Here is a 19,729-nt window from a genome sequence, read left to right on the forward strand (position 1 = left end):
CGTAGAATCTGGTATAGCCACAAGACCTCCAGGGGTTTATATTTTAACATCCTTTCAAAACTCGAGACTTTAGCTGGCATTCATAAATTCCACCAAATGTCCCTTGATTGCGTGAACACGTCATCACTGTCCCTTGGTCGATTTGCAGTCGTTTTGGTGAGCAAAGAGCCAAGGAATACAAAGACAGAAGGGCAAAAGTAAGCGTGGGTGTTGGTCACCGGCGGAGAACGGGAAAAACTTTGGGCAAATATTGACTCAGTATATGAGTTCCATTTTTATTCGTCCGCCGACTCGAGTAAATAAAGCATTTTCAAATTTATGCATATGCATGTCAACTCAGCTCAGCTCAGCTCGGCCGTACTTGGCTGAGTGCCGTCCTCGTCATTCGTCATCGTTGCCATCTGCACTGCTGCCAGCCAAGTTGGCTTTATTTTAGCCAACTTGAAGTTTTCCACCAGAAGTCAAGGTGTTCTCTGCGCACACTCTAGCACTTTTTCTTTACAGTCAAACAACAGAAATGCCATCGTTTTCTAATAATTTTCATTAATTCCTTTCATTGAGTTTTTTAAATCAAGAGATGTTTTGTTTTATGTGATTGGTAAACATTCATTCACATTCATTTTTAATCAGTTCAAAGACAAACAAGAAACCTCCTATAACCTCCCCTTATAATGCTACCTTTGGCTATTCTGAATCCTTAGTTGGCTGCGCAGATCGCCTGGTCAGATACGTCGCCCGACCACCTCTCTGAGCATTGGCGTCATCTGTTGTGTTGGTTTAGCTGTCGGCCTCGGCTGGGCGATGGGAGGTCCGGTGACCTGACATTTACCTAAAGCAGGGCCAGGTCTTTGGACTGCCGACTGGGTCTCCCTGATGGCCAACAGGCCAGGTTATGAGAGTCTCCTCAGGGCGAACTGATGCACCAAAATATTTAATTCATAATTAAAAGCATTCACTGGCTTGCGGAACTCTTAATGCGACATTAAAAGAGATCAAAGGCCGCCAGTCAAGCGACTCATGCTTTACTAAAAGTCGGCAACATTGGGCTTAATTACGTCTAAATGCTGTCGCCCTTCTGCAATTTTGGTTTCAATAACTTTTCTAATGGCATTCGAATGGGAGAGCACAGCCTTGAACTGTATCGATTTTAGAGCATCGCCCGATGAGAGCTCTGGCCATTAGGGGAAATGGGAATCGGAATCGGAATGGAAATCTCAATCCCGCTCTGATGGACAATCGGTTTACGTGCTGCCGTTGCATTTATGAAGGCATTTGCCAGAAGATTGATAAATTCGTTAGCGAGGCATGTAAAATTTAGAAAAACAAAACGGCAGAAAGGCGATCGATTTTCGATTGGTTTGCCGTTGGACTAGAAAGGAGGAGATGGAGATTTTCGGCTTTCTGTATCAGCTGCAGTTATGACATGACCACTTGTGTATCCACTGCACAGCGATAGAGCAGCGGATCCGACTACTCGCCATTCATAAAACCGCAACAGCAGTCAACGACAAGCTCTTTACGCAATCGCCAGCCTTGTGCCAAAAAATAATAATAGTAATAATGCGCAAAATAATAATAATAAATAAAACGAGCGCGGCGGCAAGAAACCACATAAAGCGGAATGCCTCAAGTTTGCATCAAAATCGCTTGCACTTTGTGTTGGAAAATCAATTAAAAGCGCCGGCCGTCGCTGGCAATTAATGCAAATGGACACAAATAAAACTAAATTAAGAGCTCTGCGAATGCGAATTAAATGTAAACATGCAGTGGAATCCAAAGCCGGGCCAGTAATAAAAAATAATTCAAGAATATTTGAAACGGACGCTCTTGATATTTGTACATGGCAAATATGTGTGATTCTCGAAAATGGAACAAATGTACGAAATATTTGTGCAGCGGCAAATGCAAATAGTCAGTGGCAGATGGAAAATGGAAAATGGAAACTGTAAAATGGAAAATGGAAAATGCAATCAATAAACTGAAAGCCAGCCAAATGGTCAGTTACTTGGGAACATGAGTGATTGGAGCTTTCCATTGTTGAATTTCAATATACAAAATGCTAGAAAAAGTGGGGCCTGATGTGTGGCAGCCAATACGATGACTCCTCCTTTCAACAGATATGTTTTGAGCTGAAGGAATATTGGAGAACTATTCTATTGTCTGGCAGAATGGCAAACCCAATTTGTTTAATATAATTTAAAGTCTTTTATATTGATTTTTAATAAGCGAGGCTAGGGAAAGAGGCTTGTGGCGAGAAGCCAATGTCCAACTCACGTGGGAGCTGGAAGCTAGAACCTGTTTCTGACAAGGCGGCGCTTGGACTTGCTTAGACATTTCGAAACAGAATGATTAAACGAATGTTTATGCATTGTGTATGCTGTCGATCCAAATGACGTCACTGTGACGTCAAGCACAAACCGCTTTTATTTCTATTTATTTATTTCTGTTGTTGGTTCTCTCGCCGTTCCTCCTTGAATTAATGGGAGGTGGCGGGGCAGAAAGGGGCCGGCGGCAAATGCCAAATTAAAACATGTACACAATGTCAATAATACATCGTCATAGTATTCAAATGAAGTTTGACAGACACACGCAGAGTGGCAGAGGGAGTAGACACAGGTGGCCTGGCCTTATTTTGTTCAGCCAAGCAGGCGGAGTGGTAAAAGCCGACTTGCGGACTTGGTCAAAACGCGGGCCTTGGCGATTATCGTTGCCAATGTGGGCTGGCATCAACGCCGCCCGCTATATTTATATGCCCTGTCTGGCCAAGGCAAATAATCGAAATTTGTCAGGTTCAAGACCAGATGATCAGCTTGATTTGTGGCTTCATAATGAGAACGAGATTGCGTTAAAAGAGCGTCTGGTCTGGCGAGATTAATTTATTTCGATGCCTGATGAGAATAACAACAAGAAGGCAGCTGTCTTGGGGGTGCTAACAAATAATTAATACGTTTGTCACACTTGTTTTTATTTAATCGACTGCGTCCAGAAATAATATTTACCTTTAATCCATGTTCAATAATAGCCCACAGTCATTTCCACTGCGTTTTATGGGCAAATGTACTTTTTAATGTCTAATTATTCATAGCAGGTCGCCGACCAGCAACATTTTCAATTACATTTGCCAAAGTTAATAATTAAACCGCCAGCGAATTATTTATGGCGCCCATTATTTTTTGTTTTTGCCTCGCTGCGGCTTACACGGCCGTGTTTACGTTTTAATGTAATTACGCTCATTATTATGTAATAGAAAACAAGTCCGCTGAGAAAATCACAACTAAAAGGCGATTTCGCAAGCAGACCAGAGCGGTTGGAACCCTCCATTCCCCCATACCCCCATCGTAATCATCGGCAACATCATCATGATCAGCGGATCTGTTGCCACTGCTGCTGCTTCGTTGTTTTGTGTTTTGCTGTTTCCCAACTTGCCCAAGGTTCCTCATTAGAATACAGAATACAGAATACAGAATCGTTGAGCCTCTGCCCCGCCCCCCGTACCGCTCCGCCCCCAGTCCGCATGAATGGCAGGCTTGACGCGGAGTCGTCTGGAATGTATGGCGGCTATCACGAATGAATGGAACTGTTCAAAGCGGCAACAATAACAATAAACATATACAAATTCCAGTGCCATATTGCGGCGATCAAATGAGTCGAGCGCACAGTCCGCGTCATGCAAGTATGGCTGTCAAATGCATAAATATGTGCGAGATTGGGATCAAGAAGCGAGTCATTGGTCTCGAGTTTCACACTCATTCATCCGCCCTCAAGATGTACAGAATGAATCGGAAAGACTTTATCAATATCTTTAAGTGTTTATCTACAACAAGCAGTATATCTTCGCTGCGTTATCAGTTGGCTTTTGGCCCAGTTGCCAGTTCAGCCTCTTCCGTCCTTGATCTACATAACACCTTCAGGCAAAGGCGCTTGCAAAAGTGATTCATAAGAAAGTCACACCTCCATTCCGCCTTCAGCATTCCGCACACCCACTCCCTGGCAAGTCGGGATATATCTATTTGACTTTGATTGCCTATGCCCCAATTGCGTTTGTCGTGCCTCGATAATTTTCGCACCATGCAAATTAGGGAGCCAGCCTATTGCCTATTGCGATTTCGAGCGATTGGTTTTGTTTTCCTTTCGCTGCTGCTACTTTTCGTACTTCTTGCTGACACTTTGTTGCCGCGGACTTCTAATTGTATTTCTCAATAGGCCAAACGAGAATGACTCAGCGCCAATGCACTGACAAAAGAAATTATCACATGATTATCATATGATGTGGCTATACCTGTCTGCGATTTGCGATTTTCATGCGGGTTACACAAGTCAATCGCTGATTACTGATTGCTGATTGAATGTGATGAGCTTCCCTGCAGCTTCCTCGTGGTTGAGAGTTTTCTATGTTTGTGGCAAGCCAGAAAAGGCCAATGACTTGCCAAGTCAAGGCGTCACTGGAATATTTAAGTTGCAACTCCCACCGAAAAAACCGGAAAAAATTCAGCTCAGGATCCAGGAGCAGAGAGCATTTTTCTTTCTGTTTCGGTTTGAGGTCCTGTTCCTGGTCGGTCCTCAGCCCCTTCTGGCAAGCTATCCCGACTTGTGTTTGCCAGGCTTTCGCTCCCTCGATTCCGTCTGGCTTTGGTTTCTGCTGCTTTCGCTTCTTTTGTGCTGCATACAAAGGATTTGGCTCACCCGTTGTTGTTTCCTTATTTTTATGTACTGGGTACTCGCGGGGTATGAACCCAGGGATCTTGAGCTCAAAAGGTCCTGCCGAGTACTCGAAATCCACTTGCGAGGCATACACTATTCGCATACCCAGCTTTTAATTTATTCGAATTTTCCCCCATTTTTGTGTTCATTTGCAAGAATTCTTCCCTTATTTTCAGCTAGGGCGCAGACGATATGCTATATACGTACGCCTTCGGGAGGGTGTTTACACACTCGCCATTGAAATGCAGCCAAGCATCTCTGGAGCAGTGAAGCTTCCGCTGCATAAATATTACGCTACTCGTGTGCATTCAGCATTCTGTGCAATTTATTTCGTTTTACTGCCAACTGCCAGCTTCAAATTCAACTTCAACTTCAGCTTCAGCTTCGGCTTCAGCTTCATCTCCAACTTCAGCCTCGCTCAAATTAAATTCTTAGAGGAACATCTTATACTTGGCAAGCCGGACATGAAGTGCTCTTTTCTGTTTGCTGATTAGCAGCCGGCAAAACATTTTGGCAGCACATACTTGCCACTCGCAGCCCAAATGTATTTCGGCCCCCTTACGCCGCTGGCCGAGTTGGAAAGTTGCCCAGCCTGATTTTGTCATTGGGCGAAACTTTGTTACCAAACTTTAATTGCAGCTAATTGTTGTGTTGACAAAGGCAAACTTCTAATGAACGAGAGCTCCTCAAAGGCGGAATATTTTTATCCCCCGCAAAGCGAAATCCTTTCAAAGAAGTTTCAAAGTTGCCGCTCTTGTTTTGTTTGTATTCAAAATTAAATAGATATTCCCTGATACTGAAACAAGCTCAGCTTATTTACTTTGTTTTTCTCTATTTTTATCTATTGCAAAATTCATTTTAATAATGGAGCGGAGATGCGTCTCCCTCGCTTAGCAGAAACTGTTTGGCCAACTTTTCCGTTTCGTTTAATGGATTCTCTTTATTAATTGCAAAGTGGTTTTACAAAGTTGCATGTTGTTTGGGTCCACAATGCATTAGTTGCAGTCGAAAGAGCTTTTGCATAAATAATAATAAAATATGGATGGTGTCGGTGTAGGTGTCGGTGTCGGTGTCGGTGTCGGAATGCAAGAAGACCAGAAAAACACTTGCATGAAATATTTAAATAGAAACCATTTTCGGGCCATTGTGTTGCATCAGTAATAGCTGTCGTTGTGGCCAGTAAAACTGTAACTACTGTTGCCACAGAATCGTGTGGCATGTATGATTCAGTATCGCATTTTCGGGCGGTTTCAAATTTTCAAATTACCAAAATTCTGTGCTCGAATTCCTAACCATGCTCCTGACCCCAATTGTATTGATTTCCGAGAGGGTTCTGGCCATTCTCGTTAACCAGATTTATGCATTTATGTTAGCCCCGAGCCAATTACGGGTTCCGCCCTCCGATGACCTCGCCGCCTGGGCGTGGCTCTGCATGGTGCGAGTAATGAGTGCAACTAATTCGAACTCGGCCAGAATGGCGTCAATTGGGTGCAGGGAAACAACCGGTGGCGTAATGCCCGGCCAATTTACACAGGCCATTAGTGAGTGGTGTAATTCCAGCTTGGGACTCGCCATGCTAATTAGCTTAGTTCCACCGGAAACAGTCATGTGAAAATTCATCATTTGACTAAATAGTTGGGAATTATGCGTTGCTTTCTGAATTAGCAATGAGTTAGCAATGGTTGTTATTATTGCAATTGTTATCTTTTAATTATTACGCCATTCCCGCCAGCTTTTTCTTATTTAAATTATGATTTTTGAGGTTCTCAGAAAACATTTCGTTGTGTTCAACGGAAAGTTATTTGTTTGACGCGTTTCGGCTTTATCTGATTATTTTTTGCATTTGAAGAACCTCCAGAGAAGTCCCCTCTGGTCAGTTTGTTTTTGTTCCCAATCAAGTTTCAGTGACATTCAAAACTCTGGGGAAACTGCGGAAGCTGAAAACAAAAAGTCGCGTAATTGAGTTTGCCCAGTTATCTGTTCGCATTAACTGGGTGACCAACTAGTAACTAATAACTGCTAACTGCTAACTGCTAACTGCTAACTGCTAGCTAGTAACTAGTTACGAGGGTCCTGCAAAAGTTGGTGTCACTCGAAAACGTCAAATAATGGAAAATAAATAAGCCAGAGATAAATGAGAATGTATACTGGGGGAAATGCGCGTCGGGAAAAGTCAAGGCGAGGCGATTCGATTCGAGTCAAGTTGTGTGGCCATTTTGGTGGCCGCACAGTTTCGCCGAATTAAATCCAGTTGGGTCGTAAACCTTGAGCGCTGTAGCCCAACAAATCCTCACGCTGCTTTGGCTTAAATTGTCTGAAAAAGGGTTTATGGTCATGACATTTTATGAACTCAATGTAGAGCCAAGGAAGCCGAAATGAAACGAACGCAACCTTCTCGGCCTTCTCTCGGTAATCTACATAAAATTGCAAACAAGTATTTGGCCCCAAACACAATTGTGCAGGAATTGTTATTGTGATTGCCTGGCCAAAAGCGTTTCGTAATAAGCTATCTGGTCTCCGGTCTCTGGTCTCTGGTCTCTGTTCTCTGGTATCTGGACTTTGCCTGCTCCTGATTGCTGTTAACATGTCGTAGAGCTTTCCCCGAAATTTGTTTTGCACTTGGCCTGCAGGCGAGGGTCATGGGACTTTCCCATTTCCCGGCCTGCCTTTGTTCTGTTGATTAGGGCCACGTACATTTCAATTAAAATGTCGCCTCCAGCGGCCGAACGCCAGAAATTAGGGAAAATCGAGCCACCAGCAGGCGCAGGCTTTCCATTTCCCATTGGCCTACTTCCTAAACAAGGCTTTGTCCCGCTGTTCCCAGCTGAACGCGCAGGAGCCATCGAAACACGCTTCCGCTCTTCACGGCCTGTCTGTCTGGCTGCTCCTCCAATCTTGACTGACTCCCCCCTCCCAGCCATCTGTATCTGGCATTTGGCGTGGAACATGCTTTTCCAATTTCTGCCCTGGTCTTGAATGCTCCCAGGCCCTTGACAGTCGGATATTATGGGTGTGTCCGATCAGAGTGCTGAATCACACTTGATGTGGGATGAAGTTTCTGCAGGCCGGCGTCCGTTAACTATGCCAACTTTGATGTTGGATTCAAGACGAGTCAGAAACATTTTCATCTTTAACATTAATCCAGAAAGTGTAGGAAAAGTTATTACCCCTTTCAGTAGTAATCGATTAATTCTGCTACACGAAATGAGAATGGAAATCAACTTCAAATCATATTATTAATTATTAAGACACATTTCCCTTGGCGTTTACTTTTCCCGGAACTAGTTTAGCATTCATCTTGGCTACGTCTTGCCACACTTTTAGAGTACCCGTTCGGGGTTCAAGGGTATATTTTATTATTCCTTTTAGTATCTGTGATATGCCCAGAGTTTCCACTTATTTTTCATGGTGTTTACCCTGATGCCTTCCGCCCATCGTTCCCACTTTTCGCCTCTCCTGTTTGTGTGCGCGACTTTCACTCATGAATAGTTAAATCCGCCTGCCACCTCGCTCCAGAGCTCCAAGCCATTTCCCCACAGCATTTCGTGGCGCACTCGTTCTGGGGGCTGCTTTCCATTTTTGCCATTTTTTATTAATGAAATCTCATGGCTCAATGAAGCGTAAACTCCCCTAAGCCAAGTTCAAGTGTCCTAGAGAGAGGCCAAGAAAGAGGGCCAGCTCAAGCGTTAATGGGCCAGCTCAAGAGCCGGCCAAACGTGTTTTCTTGTCGGCCATCAACTTCAGTTCGGTTTTTATTGATGTGGGCCGTTCTAGTTTGTGTTTGGTTTGTTTGTTCTGACTTGACCAGGATCTGTCAGCCGCTTGATTGCCTCTCGCATTCATAATCCCCGCCCATTAATAAGCCCCGCAAAGTGGCCCTGTTAGCAATCAGTGAACGCCAAAAGCAATTTATCTAAGAGCTAATCAAAGCCGGTCTGGCTGGCAATCCTTTCGACCGGCAATTAAAGCGACCAGGGTGCAAATTAACTATGGCCGGCTGGCATCAAATAGATTGAATAACTCTCCGCTCTTCGCAGCCCCAGGGAACTTATTCGGGCCCGACTGTCGACTGTCTGCTGTCTACTCTGTATTTGCCCATTTGTTTGATGCAAACATCCACAGACCGACGACTGATGGTTTCTGCTGTTAACCGCAGACGCATTTTTCCAACTACCGCCGAAAATGGAAATCCAGCTCCTGCTCCTAGATTTGCCCATCTGCTGGCCGGAGGGCAAATGCTCCCGATGATTGCTGGCTTTGCGGTCCCATCGAGATTCAGCTGCCCCGACAGCCAGTCGACTTCATTATGGAAGTGCTCTATTCAATTACGTAGGTGAGCGAACTGAAATTCTGCAGGATGTCGGGATGGTTGAAGTCGGGTGGCTGTAACTGGATCTGAATATCGGGGGCCATCATATTTTATGGGCGCCATAAAGCGCCACCAAAAGGTAGAGCTGCTTAAAGCCCAATTTATAACGTGGCCGATAACAGCGCCGCACGCACACGGCATTTACTCGCATCTCCGCCAGCGGAGGCATGTTAATATTTAACTTGCAATTGGCGGAGCTCATATATCTTGTCTGGCTGTGAATCATTTACTCCGCGTTCGCGTACGCGGTGCCTTTGACTGCTTAAGCCCGCCTTTCGCTGCCACTTGCCAGTTTCCGTGCCTTCGCTTTTTATCTATGGCATTATTTATGCTCCGCATTTGGAGTCGCGTTAGGTGTCGTGGCACAGCGACATTTAAAAATAAGTCCCACGAGTATTCATTAACCTGGCCTAGGGTAGCAGAAGGTGTTTCGGTATTCAATACTTGGCATAAACCCCATCAAAATAAATAACAATCATTTAGTGGAAGTACTACATAAACCTCTTTAAAAATGAATCACTAATGTAAAAGGTTTTTGAGGTATCTTCGGGTCTATTTCTGCAGGACTCCAAACTTAATGTTTACCATTACTTTTATGTTCCTTTATAATTTTGCTCCCTTTTTCGGGATGCAATAAATTTCGCGATGCCATCGGTTCGCTGCTCGACTTTGGCCCCGAGGCACTGGCATCAATATTGCAGGCACAAAAGTAATTTAATGGACTTTTAATCTATTTCTTTGCTGGCACTGATCAAAGGACGAACAGGCGCCAAAAATATTAAACGCTCGAATAAAAGGAAAAGCGAAGAAAAATGTTGATGATGCGTGCTCTGCGCTCCGCCTTTCACATTCAAAAATTTCATTAGCTTTCTCCCGGTGACTTTAATTGCCTGTCAATGCTTCTGCGGCGGCGCATAAATCGATTTTTAAGCAGCTAAGCAAAAATATGCTAATCGCGCCAAAGGCAACAGCTATAAACGTGGCAGAAAAGTGAGCAAACGTGCTGGGGAAGAGCCTGTCGGAATGCGTATGCCGAGAGGGAAAACGATGAGTTGCGTCCACTTTGATGTCGGAATAACTCCGAGGGATGGGTAAAAGTTTTCCCATTGTTCATGTAAATTGGGTCAAAATTGAGGTTTCAACTTTAGTCCCTGAAGTCACTTAAAAATATCCTTCACGCCACACTTTCATTTTCGCAATCTGCTGCAACTCAATACCACTTAGTGTGAGACGAATTCCTGAACAATCTACGTGCATTTCCAGCTCACTTAGCAGCTTCACCCATACAATTCGAAGGGCAGCACTGAAAGCAGATGCCATAGACAAAATAAATTGATGTCAACGCCTGAAAGCAAATAAACCAGTGATAAACCATTGATTTGTCTCTGCCTTCATTTCCGTTGGCAGCTGATTGGGCGCTCAAAAGTATGCTTTGGTTCGGTGACCATGGAAATTGCGTATACGCCCAGTGGCATTTAAAGCATTTTCTTTTGTGGTAGAAACTCAAAGGCAAGTGCAGAGTTTATTTTTCCATCACATTCAATTAACATTTGGAAATGGGAGGGCAGCCGCACTTCCTAGGTTGCCAAGTCTTATGTTATATTCATAAATCATTCTCCCATAAATATTCGATGGTCTTTCTTGGAAATGTTGCATAAGTTTAAATACTTTTTGGCCGTGGGCGGAGGCCCTCGCCTTCGCCCAAGTGCCAGTGCCACGCCAGAGCCTATGTTTGTGTTTGTATTTTGGTGCCTATTGAGGCATAAAATCCGAAGGTTCTCCTCTCTCCTCTCTCCTCCCCCTGCCTCCTGCCTCCTGCCTCCCAGCATCCGGTCTTTGTGCCTTGTTATTGTTCCAGGGCGGTGGCAATATGTTTGCCTTATTTCACTTTGTGTTGACAGCAATGACCCACATGCATAAATCATAACTTGTTCGCTTCCACACACTCGCACACACCCGACAACACACACCAAGAAATGTTCAAAACTTGGCGATTTCCAAGGGAAAACATTGTTTCTGGGGAAGAACACTTTTCGTGGCAAACATTTTAAAAAGCCAAACGACAACTTGCCCTAAATCAAAGGAAATGAGTTCTACAAAAGACAAACAATTCCAATATAAAATGTTTTTTTTTCATTATTTATTTAACAAAGTTTAATTTAAGTGCTGTCAGCTCACGTTTCCTTGGAAAATATTCTCTAGATTTGTCAAAAGGCCTTTTAAAATCAGTTATACAGAAGCCTTCATAAGGGATTGTTGGAAACGTGAGAAAAAATAACCAATTGAAAGCCTTTCGAGACATGATTTGTGCAACATTCTCTTTTAGGCCAAAGTTTAAAGGCAATTGAAATGTTCTCCCATTTAATAAAGTCAGCACGCTGGGAATTTAATCTATTTACCCTATGAGTTTTCCGAAAAAGTCAACATAAACTTGGCCACTGTTGGAAATTGTTTTACGACAAACATTTTCGTGGCACATATATTCTAATCAAATAACCAGGGAGCGCTTTCCACGCCCAAACGGAGCACAACGAGAACTCATTGTGCACAAAATTCAAATGCAATTTATTAAAGCGCAAATTAGCAGAGTGAGAGTCCTGGGAGTCAAGCGCTGACAGCGTTTGGGGAAATCAAAAAAAGAAACATGAATAAGCAACGAGAAAGCTTTCCACTTTCCACACACACCCACACACACGGAATATGCAGACATATGTGCAGGGGTCCTTTTGCATATGCATATCTGAGTGGAGGGGCAAATTATGCATGCAAACAGGTCGAAGCGGCAGGGCCAGGACACCCAGGACATCCACGATCCGTGCCAGGACCTTTGGCAATCCAACGCTCCAGTGCGCCTCGAAGTATGCAGCAGTTTTTAAGTGTGTCTAGGTTTCGCCAGGAATCCGAAGCGTTTCCAATGGCAGCTGAGCCGCCCCCCCCAATCCCAAGTGGTCGGACCTGCAGATACTGGCTGTGCGAGTAGAACTCAATCGTTTGCAATGCGGGTCGAATCATAATTTCCTTCTGCCGGCTTCAACCCTTTTCAACGAAAGAAAAATGAGCAGTGGCAGGAAGGTGGGGTAGAAAACACACCGACAACCAATCAAGACCAATCTCGACCAGTCTCACTTGTTTTCCAACCCATACCGCATAGCTGTCATGCCAGGAGAACTCGAGAGGGGCAGGAGACGGTTTCACTTGGCAGCTGCATCGATGTCCTTGCCGAGGGTCGGTGGCTTCCAAGTCCACCAAACTGGGTCATTTTTGGCATAGTTGTTGGCTCGCTGCTTTATTGATTGCCAGCAGGAAAAATGACACGAGTCCAGCATTCTGGACAGGGATTATCTTGCTCCAGATTCGAGCTGCAATCTGGTGCGACACATTTTTCACAGCACAAAGACTGGTTCAGTGTCGTGGCGACAGGCGAACACAGAGGAAAATATAGGAGAAATCCATAAATAATAAATAAAACGGAAGAAAAGTCGCTTGTAAATACTAAACTTGGAACTTAATAGAATGCGAATTTCATTTCGCGTTTCTGTAAGGTATACTAATCGCATCGCTGACTTGTCTCTGATTTCCGATGACTAGACAGAAAGTGTAATGTGGATGCTGCTGTGCTCGCCTATTTTCGATTATCATAAGTCAATCGGGTATTGGCCAACTAACCGCATACTTGTGGCCGTCCTAACCGGCGACCGACCCGTAATCCCCCCTGCATGTGCTAATGCGACTGCAATGTTATACAACACCTACTGACACGTCTTTGCGGTCGACTGAGCAGTTAAGTATATACAAATACGGATCGTGTTTGCCTGTCAAGCGGTGGGAATCTCACTTAGAAGGGGAAACCAAAAAATTAGCAAAGCCTTTGAATGGGAAATTATCACCAGGCTGATTCCTTGGGAAGGTAGAACTTTTGTTCCCGAATAAGAATCTGAATTCGTATTAAATTAATAGAAGCAGCGAAAATGATCGAAGCGGAAATCTTTTTAGCCAACGTTCCGCCGCTTTAAAGGAATTGTCCAAAGTCAAACAGGAAAGTTTTTGTGGCGCTCGCTAAATCGCCTCGCGTTTCTAATTACCGACTCATAATGCAAAGAAAAGCGGGAAATAGGAAAACGGAAGAGGAAAGGCGGACAAAGCATGGAAAGCCAGCGAGGGGGAGAGCTGATTAAAATTTTGCTGCGACTGCAAATTAAAGTGAAAACATTTTCAGGGAGTCCTCCGCACGTATATGCAACTACGCAGAGGCAAAGGACATGCAATGCCACAGGGCGCCTGGCGAAAAGTTGATCCTTTGCCCGGCCATCCAACCAACCAGCCAGCCAGGCAGCCAGAGGAAGCCGCACCCAGCCGGAGCCAAAGTCAAAGTCCGGGGAGTGGGGGGACATACGAGGAGAACCACATATAGGATAGACCGACCGCCCACATGCACGTCCAAGTTTAACGCAAATAAATTGCGCATTCAGGCGGGGCAGCTGAACTGGGTGGAACAGCCATAACGAAGCTTAAGCACAAAAATATGTGGGGACCCAAAAAATAGATGGAAAAAATATACGGAAGGCAGCAAATAAAAACGAAAGCCAAGTGGGCAATACGACTCGCCTTGCTCCACTCTTTTTCCGGCTTGCGTTTTCTCAGCTTTTTGCTGGCATCAGCGGCAAAATGCAGACAGAAACAGGATGCAGGCGACTCCATAACTCACGGAGTCGGGCCAAACGCGCTGAGGATATCCGTTTTGGGCATTCCCTTGATTGAGGTTCTCCTCCGTCAGACCCAAACTGCTCCTTCGTGTCGCTATTTCTGCCCAGCCTACTTGACTATGCATGGGCCGTGGTGGATTGTGAGTGAATCCAAGGCACTGAGAGAAAATTGTGGTAATGTTCTGTTTTGTAGAAATCTGTAGAGATAGAAAGGACATCCAAGTTTTCCATTCTGGATGCCTAACCCCAAAGTTTGTGGATTGGAAAACAAAAATGCAGAATCTAAATATTATTCTCAGTGCCTCGAAAGGCGGAGAGCTTCGCGTTTGGCATTTAAATTGACGTATTCCGAGGCTCTGGTTATGGCCATGACTGTCATAAATGTGATAAGGGATGATATGCCTTGTTTCTGTTCCTCTCACCCTCTCATCCTCCCCTCTCCATCATCATCCGAGGGCTGACATTTGGGGCTGGCTGCTTTGTCTTAATTAATAAGTCAATAGCTTGAATGCTTGAGGCTGCTTACGCCGCCCGAATGCTGGCAGCTGCTCTCCTTCATAATTTAGTTAATGCTCTCCTAAACTAAGGCCGCAGCCAGACTCCCCCCGTGGATTCTGTGGACCGCACAGCCTCCCCTCCCCGCAGATACCTAACAAAGTGGGGCAGATGGAAGCAATTTGCCTGCCACGAGGTGACAAAGGTGCGCGGTTTGAGTACAAGTGAATGGTAATGGAGGCCATAACAAAGCCGGCTGCGGGCCAGATTCGATGGAAACGAGGAGGAAACCTCGAGGAAACCCTAATTGGACGTGAGCAGGCAGGATTATCTGCCAGAACTATCTTCATTCTGCGGATAACCCGAATGAGGAGTGATGAGCATATAGCTTGCCCTACGAAAAGCATTAATATCTTGAGGAAGTTAAAAACAAATCGAATTGGTAGGGAACTCTCCTAGAACTTTCTATCGTAATCCAAATTCTTCAGTTCACTATGGAATTTTAGATGACAGAAAGATTGATAAGACTGTGAAGTATGTATCTGTTTTTTAACAAAATCACTGCGAAGCGTCAAAGAAACGACATTAGCTGTGTTGCCACTCCGCCAGGAAGTGTTGAAAAAGTGGCTGTAATGCTGCCGCTTAATTTCGTTATGAGCCCATGCACATTTGCGCCATTTCGCAACATTTTCATAATGGCGTCGCTGGCTGCAGGCACACACGTGGGTAAGTGTGTAAATGCTGTAGGTTGTACGGTGGATGGAGTGGATGACTGGATGGTTCGGATGGCTGGGTGACTGACAACATCGTTTGGCGGTTGAGTTTTTTATGCCAACGTCGTTGTGACAGCAGAAGCAGCAGCAGCAGCAGCAGCAGCGCCATCGACAAGCGGGCCTAATGGCGCAAATGTTCAATAAAGAGGCTTTTAACGTGCGCTCCTCCCCTCCCGCGCTGCTCTCTGAACTAGGCAGGACGTGGATGTGGGTCCTCGACGCTCTGCAATCTGGGCCCATTCCGATGCCGTTTGTGTTTCGCTCTTTTAGTGGCCACTAGAACGCACTTTACGGCTCCGCTCCTCGCACGGAGTGTAAATGAAATGGCCATATTCGTGCCCATCCGAGGCCTGAATAATACATGGCGCCCGTAAAAGCCATGTTTATTAGAGGGGGCTACAAATATATTTAGCTCGATTGGTGCCCTTCCTTCTATTTGTCTACGCATTTCGGGAACAATTAATTTATTCCCGGACCGAAAAAAGTTGCGGATGGCGAATGGCGGATGGTGGATGGCCGGTGGACGATGGTTTTGCTTGAAATTTGTTTCGAAAATAAACACTCGCATGGCCAGGGCCACACTCTGCCGCCTTGATTGATGTGCCCCCAGCACATGGTGCGGTTGGGATGGCTGTTCCATAACAAATAGCTCGATGTGAAGCGCCATGAGTTCACTTTTAATTAAAAATTGCCTATGCGAGATCCAATAAATTCGGTTCGAACGGAAGAGGAGCACTAACAACCAACAACTTTATGACGCACACAAGAGTTGATAAGTGCAAATAAAGCGGCGCCGCAGTCATAAAAAGTGTGTTTCTAATAAAGAAATTCAAAACTCATCTGGTTGCCATACAGTTCGTGGCACCACCCTGCATGCGAGTGTGGACAGAATGTAGATGCCTTCAGAAGAAGGCCTTCGCGGCAGAAGAAAGCTTGTGTCATTCAATTATTTTGCCATTAGTTGCTCGTGACACTCGACTTCAGAGGGCGTGCCCACGCGTAGAAGTAGGCCTCCCACTCTCGGATGGGGTCCCAGCATCGACTCTACATAGAAGGCTCTACTGTGGAAGGGCTGTTGTCAGTGGGTCCATGATTAATAAATGCGACACACTGTCGACCGCAACATCACTGACACCTCCAGAAGGCCAACAAGCGTCAAGGTGGGCTAAGTATGCTGTGGCTTTCCAACACGCCTTCCCTCTGTGCAGGGGGACTCACTCAGGCCCAGAAGTACACTGAACACGATATATTGATATACTTTATGAATGCAATTTGCAATTCTTGCTGCACTTTAACTTTTATTCAAAGATATATAACGAATTATACTTAGAAAATGGTATTTGGTATATTGAATTTCAACCTTTTGGGGTAAGGTAGGACCTTTGTTTTCCGTGTACGTTTGCCAGCATCAACATCGCAGGCAGCTCCTTTGTCAGAAACAGGTGAGACAACAAGTACACGAAGCCATTACGTACATACTAACTTCTCTTGAGAGGCAAACTTGAGCCACAAAGCGCCAGAGATAGACCAGGTATAGCCATATGCACATGCGAATGCTTAAAATTGAAGAGCAAAGGTTTTTCCATGTCCTTAAGGGATGTCCGCCTGGAAGTAAATTCAAATAAGAGAGTTAAAGGTATAATTCGGAGATTCATTAATTAAGTGATAGAGAATTCTTAAGTTAAAGGGAATTCACAATGCACTAACAAGGAGCCACCTTAAATGGGCCCATTGAACCCGCCCGAACGTCGTAATGACCTCTTTTCAAGCCAATCCCTTGTCAAATCCAATTAACTAAGATATTTATACCCCTTATCGCTTTCATTTGCTTGCAGATTGAGGAAACCCATTGGCTGGCAGACCCACAGCATTCAATCAAGCGCAAATCGGTTCGGTCTGAAAAGGGCACATTTTCGGCCTTGCAAATTCCAATCTTGAAACTAAATGACGCCTGTGTCTGAAACTGAAGCCCTGCTGCCAAATACCGCAACGCTGGACGCCAGACGACGGCCACAAATTAGCCAGCCAGCCGTAGATTTGCAAGTCTAAGGAGTCGCCAGTAGAAAGTAGAGAGTAGAAAGCAGCGACCAGAGAGAGAGAAGGGATCCCTGTTCAAAGGAGCCAAGCCAGGTCAGCAACACAGGCAACATCAAAAGGGAGGACCAGCCAGTGGGACTGCGACTATTTTTCGAGAGCGCCAAAGGATTCATTAAAAAACCGCCAACCTGGAACTAATGGAATTAGAGAATATTGTGGCCAATACGGTCTACTTGAAAGCGAGAGAAGGTAAGTGGCTTTATTTTCCAAAGAACTGAATGCTCAAATATTTGACTGCGAGTTTGTTTCACTCTGTGCACAGGGAATAAGTTGCCAATTACAGCCTGTATTTGCCTAGCCAGTGCGGGCTTTCTAAACAAGGCTTTTAACTCTAGAAAAATATTAAATGTGGGAAAGGAATTCTCTAAATAGATTCATCAGAAAGCGAAGTTCTATTAACTTAATATAGAATTTAAGGACCTTCCTTTCATCTCTTTAGTTTGCAGGATCTACCTTTTTCCACAAAAGAGGCTTCCAATTTGTTCTCGTGGCGGGCACGTGCTGAAGTGGCCCGTGCTGTCACCTTGTCATCGATTTTTGCTGCCCCACCTGCCCGGGGGTGGGCTGTTTAATTGTGGGATTGAAGTTGGACGCGAATTTCGCCTTCGACGAGGGGAGGATGTGAGGGCTGTCGCTGCCGATTTCGTCCTGCCAGGCCTTTCTGCCTGGTCCTGGGCTTTATCTAAAGTTAATGAAGCGTTAAATGTTTGCGCTCCAGCAACTTATTCATTTTCATGCTCCATGGTGCTGGGCTTTAAGTGCTCTATTGGACGCTCCCGCAGATACACTTCACTTCGTTATCGAGGTCACACTTCAATTGCAGGGCCCACGCCCATCCAAGTTCACTGTTATCTCGCAAAACGCCGCCCACCACCGAGTTTTCCCCGTTGTGTGGCGCCATTGTTCTGTTTATTTACAGTAGAGTCAACTTTGGCGATTAGGTTGTGGGAAATTTATGCAAAGTTATGCATTAGAAGGCGAAAGAAGTTTGTGCAAGCCACCAGTAAAGGTCACCTTCAGGCGGCGCCTTGCACCGCCCAACATGTTGCACGCCACGCCACATCCAGCCGGATCGTATCCTTTTTGCATGCGCCCAATCAAATATTTCATTTTAAATGTTATTTATTTTATTGCCGTCTGCCTGATAGTAAAAGCCGCCCCTCGCCCCCGGAATTTCTGGCAGATACTTTGGTTCGTTTGCTTTCGGGCCGCCTCAACAGATTTAAATGACAGAAACGTGCGCAAAATTTCAATTTGTAGTAATGTAATATTTTAGAGCGGACTGGGAATGGGAATGGGGACGGGAGCTAGGCAAATGGCTCTGGAGCGGGATGAGCATTCACATTTGCAATACATTTTACGAGTCAAAAAGTGAATTTGTCTTTTGAGAAGCGCGGGGGATGGCCTGGAATGAAGTCGCGCCGCCAACTGCCGACGGCAACGAGAGGAAAATCCATTGCCATAAAGTTTTCCCGGCTCTATTCTGCTGTCATTTCTTCTTTCTCCGGAAAAGTTCCGTTCTTACCCGTCATATTTTCTGGCCAGCAAAGTTATTGCTGAGTCTTGTACTCCTCCTCCATTGTGCGAGTGCCTGCTGAAGTATGCAAAAGCAAATGCAAATGTAAGGCAGAGTGATTGTTCGCGTCGGGGGAATACGCTTTTTTAGACTCTCATTTACAAGGACTTATTGCTGTAGGATTGCTAGCAGGAAGACTCTGGGATGTTTTCCAGATTTAAAGACTTCTTGGATGCATTCTGGAATCTTACATGCTTCTATGACTCTTAAAGATTCATAATGGAATAGCTTATGAGTTGCTGTTTCACTTCGGCAACTGACAAATCAATATTTCTAATCCAATCGCCACTTCTTGTCATGAAATTAATGCTGTAATTAAAGGCTGACAGCAACTGATTGCTGCCTATCACACGATTATCCTAGATTAGCAATTGTTTTGCCGGACTGCCATGTGTCCGCTCACATGTTTAATTTGATACCCAGATAACCGGGCGGATGACCTAGGCGAGTGTGCAAGTCAAGTAGAAGTCGTTGTCTGTCAAAGTTGGTCTGCAAAAGCGATTCTGCCGTATCAGTTGTCAGATTGTCGCTCCCCGCCCGAGTTCGTTGTCGATGCTATCTGCAGGCTGTATATTTACATACGAGTACATGGGATCGAATCGGATCGGGATTGGGATCAGGGGTCGCTGCTGCCGGTGCTGGTTGCGGGCCACGAAGGTCTTGAGCGACCTACGTCACTCGGCGGAAGCAGTGCGTCACGGAAAGCCGGCTTATCGCCGACTCTGGTGGCTTGTTGTTGGGGCAAATGCATTCCGTGATTGCTGGCTCATCCAATGGCTGAAGGGCCACGCCCCTCGGACAACAACAGCTGCTCTTCAAAGTTGTTTTGGCTAATTGAATGCATTTCTTAATGACTGCAAACGCCAAACTGGTCTCCTTTTGTCCGGGCATTAGGGAAAATTATGTTTGCATTCTAAGCTGGTCTGGTCTGTTATTTCTCCTCTTTTCTTGGCCTCTTCTGCTAGTTTTTCTTCTTCCCCGTCGCTTCAGGGTGGCATTAAAATGACGTCGCATT

General features: G+C 45.1%; 1 protein-coding gene across 2 annotated transcripts in view; it reads left to right on the forward strand.

Moving 5' to 3' along the window:
- LOC108105207 (G protein-coupled receptor kinase 2) overlaps window positions 1-19,729 on the forward strand; it is a 48,338-nt gene that overhangs the window by 6,678 nt on the left and 21,931 nt on the right. For both annotated transcript variants that reach the window (XM_017211658.2, XM_017211659.2), the window contains one exon: window positions 16,877-17,327. In XM_017211658.2, the coding sequence (XP_017067147.1) occupies window positions 17,276-17,327 (52 nt within the window). In that variant the 5' untranslated portion in view covers window positions 16,877-17,275. The remainder of the gene's footprint in view (window positions 1-16,876; window positions 17,328-19,729) is intronic.

This window comes from Drosophila eugracilis, unplaced genomic scaffold (genome assembly GCF_018153835.1).
Source record: "Drosophila eugracilis isolate 14026-0451.02 unplaced genomic scaffold, ASM1815383v1 contig_1101, whole genome shotgun sequence".
Lineage (NCBI taxonomy): Eukaryota > Metazoa > Arthropoda > Insecta > Diptera > Drosophilidae > Drosophila > Drosophila eugracilis.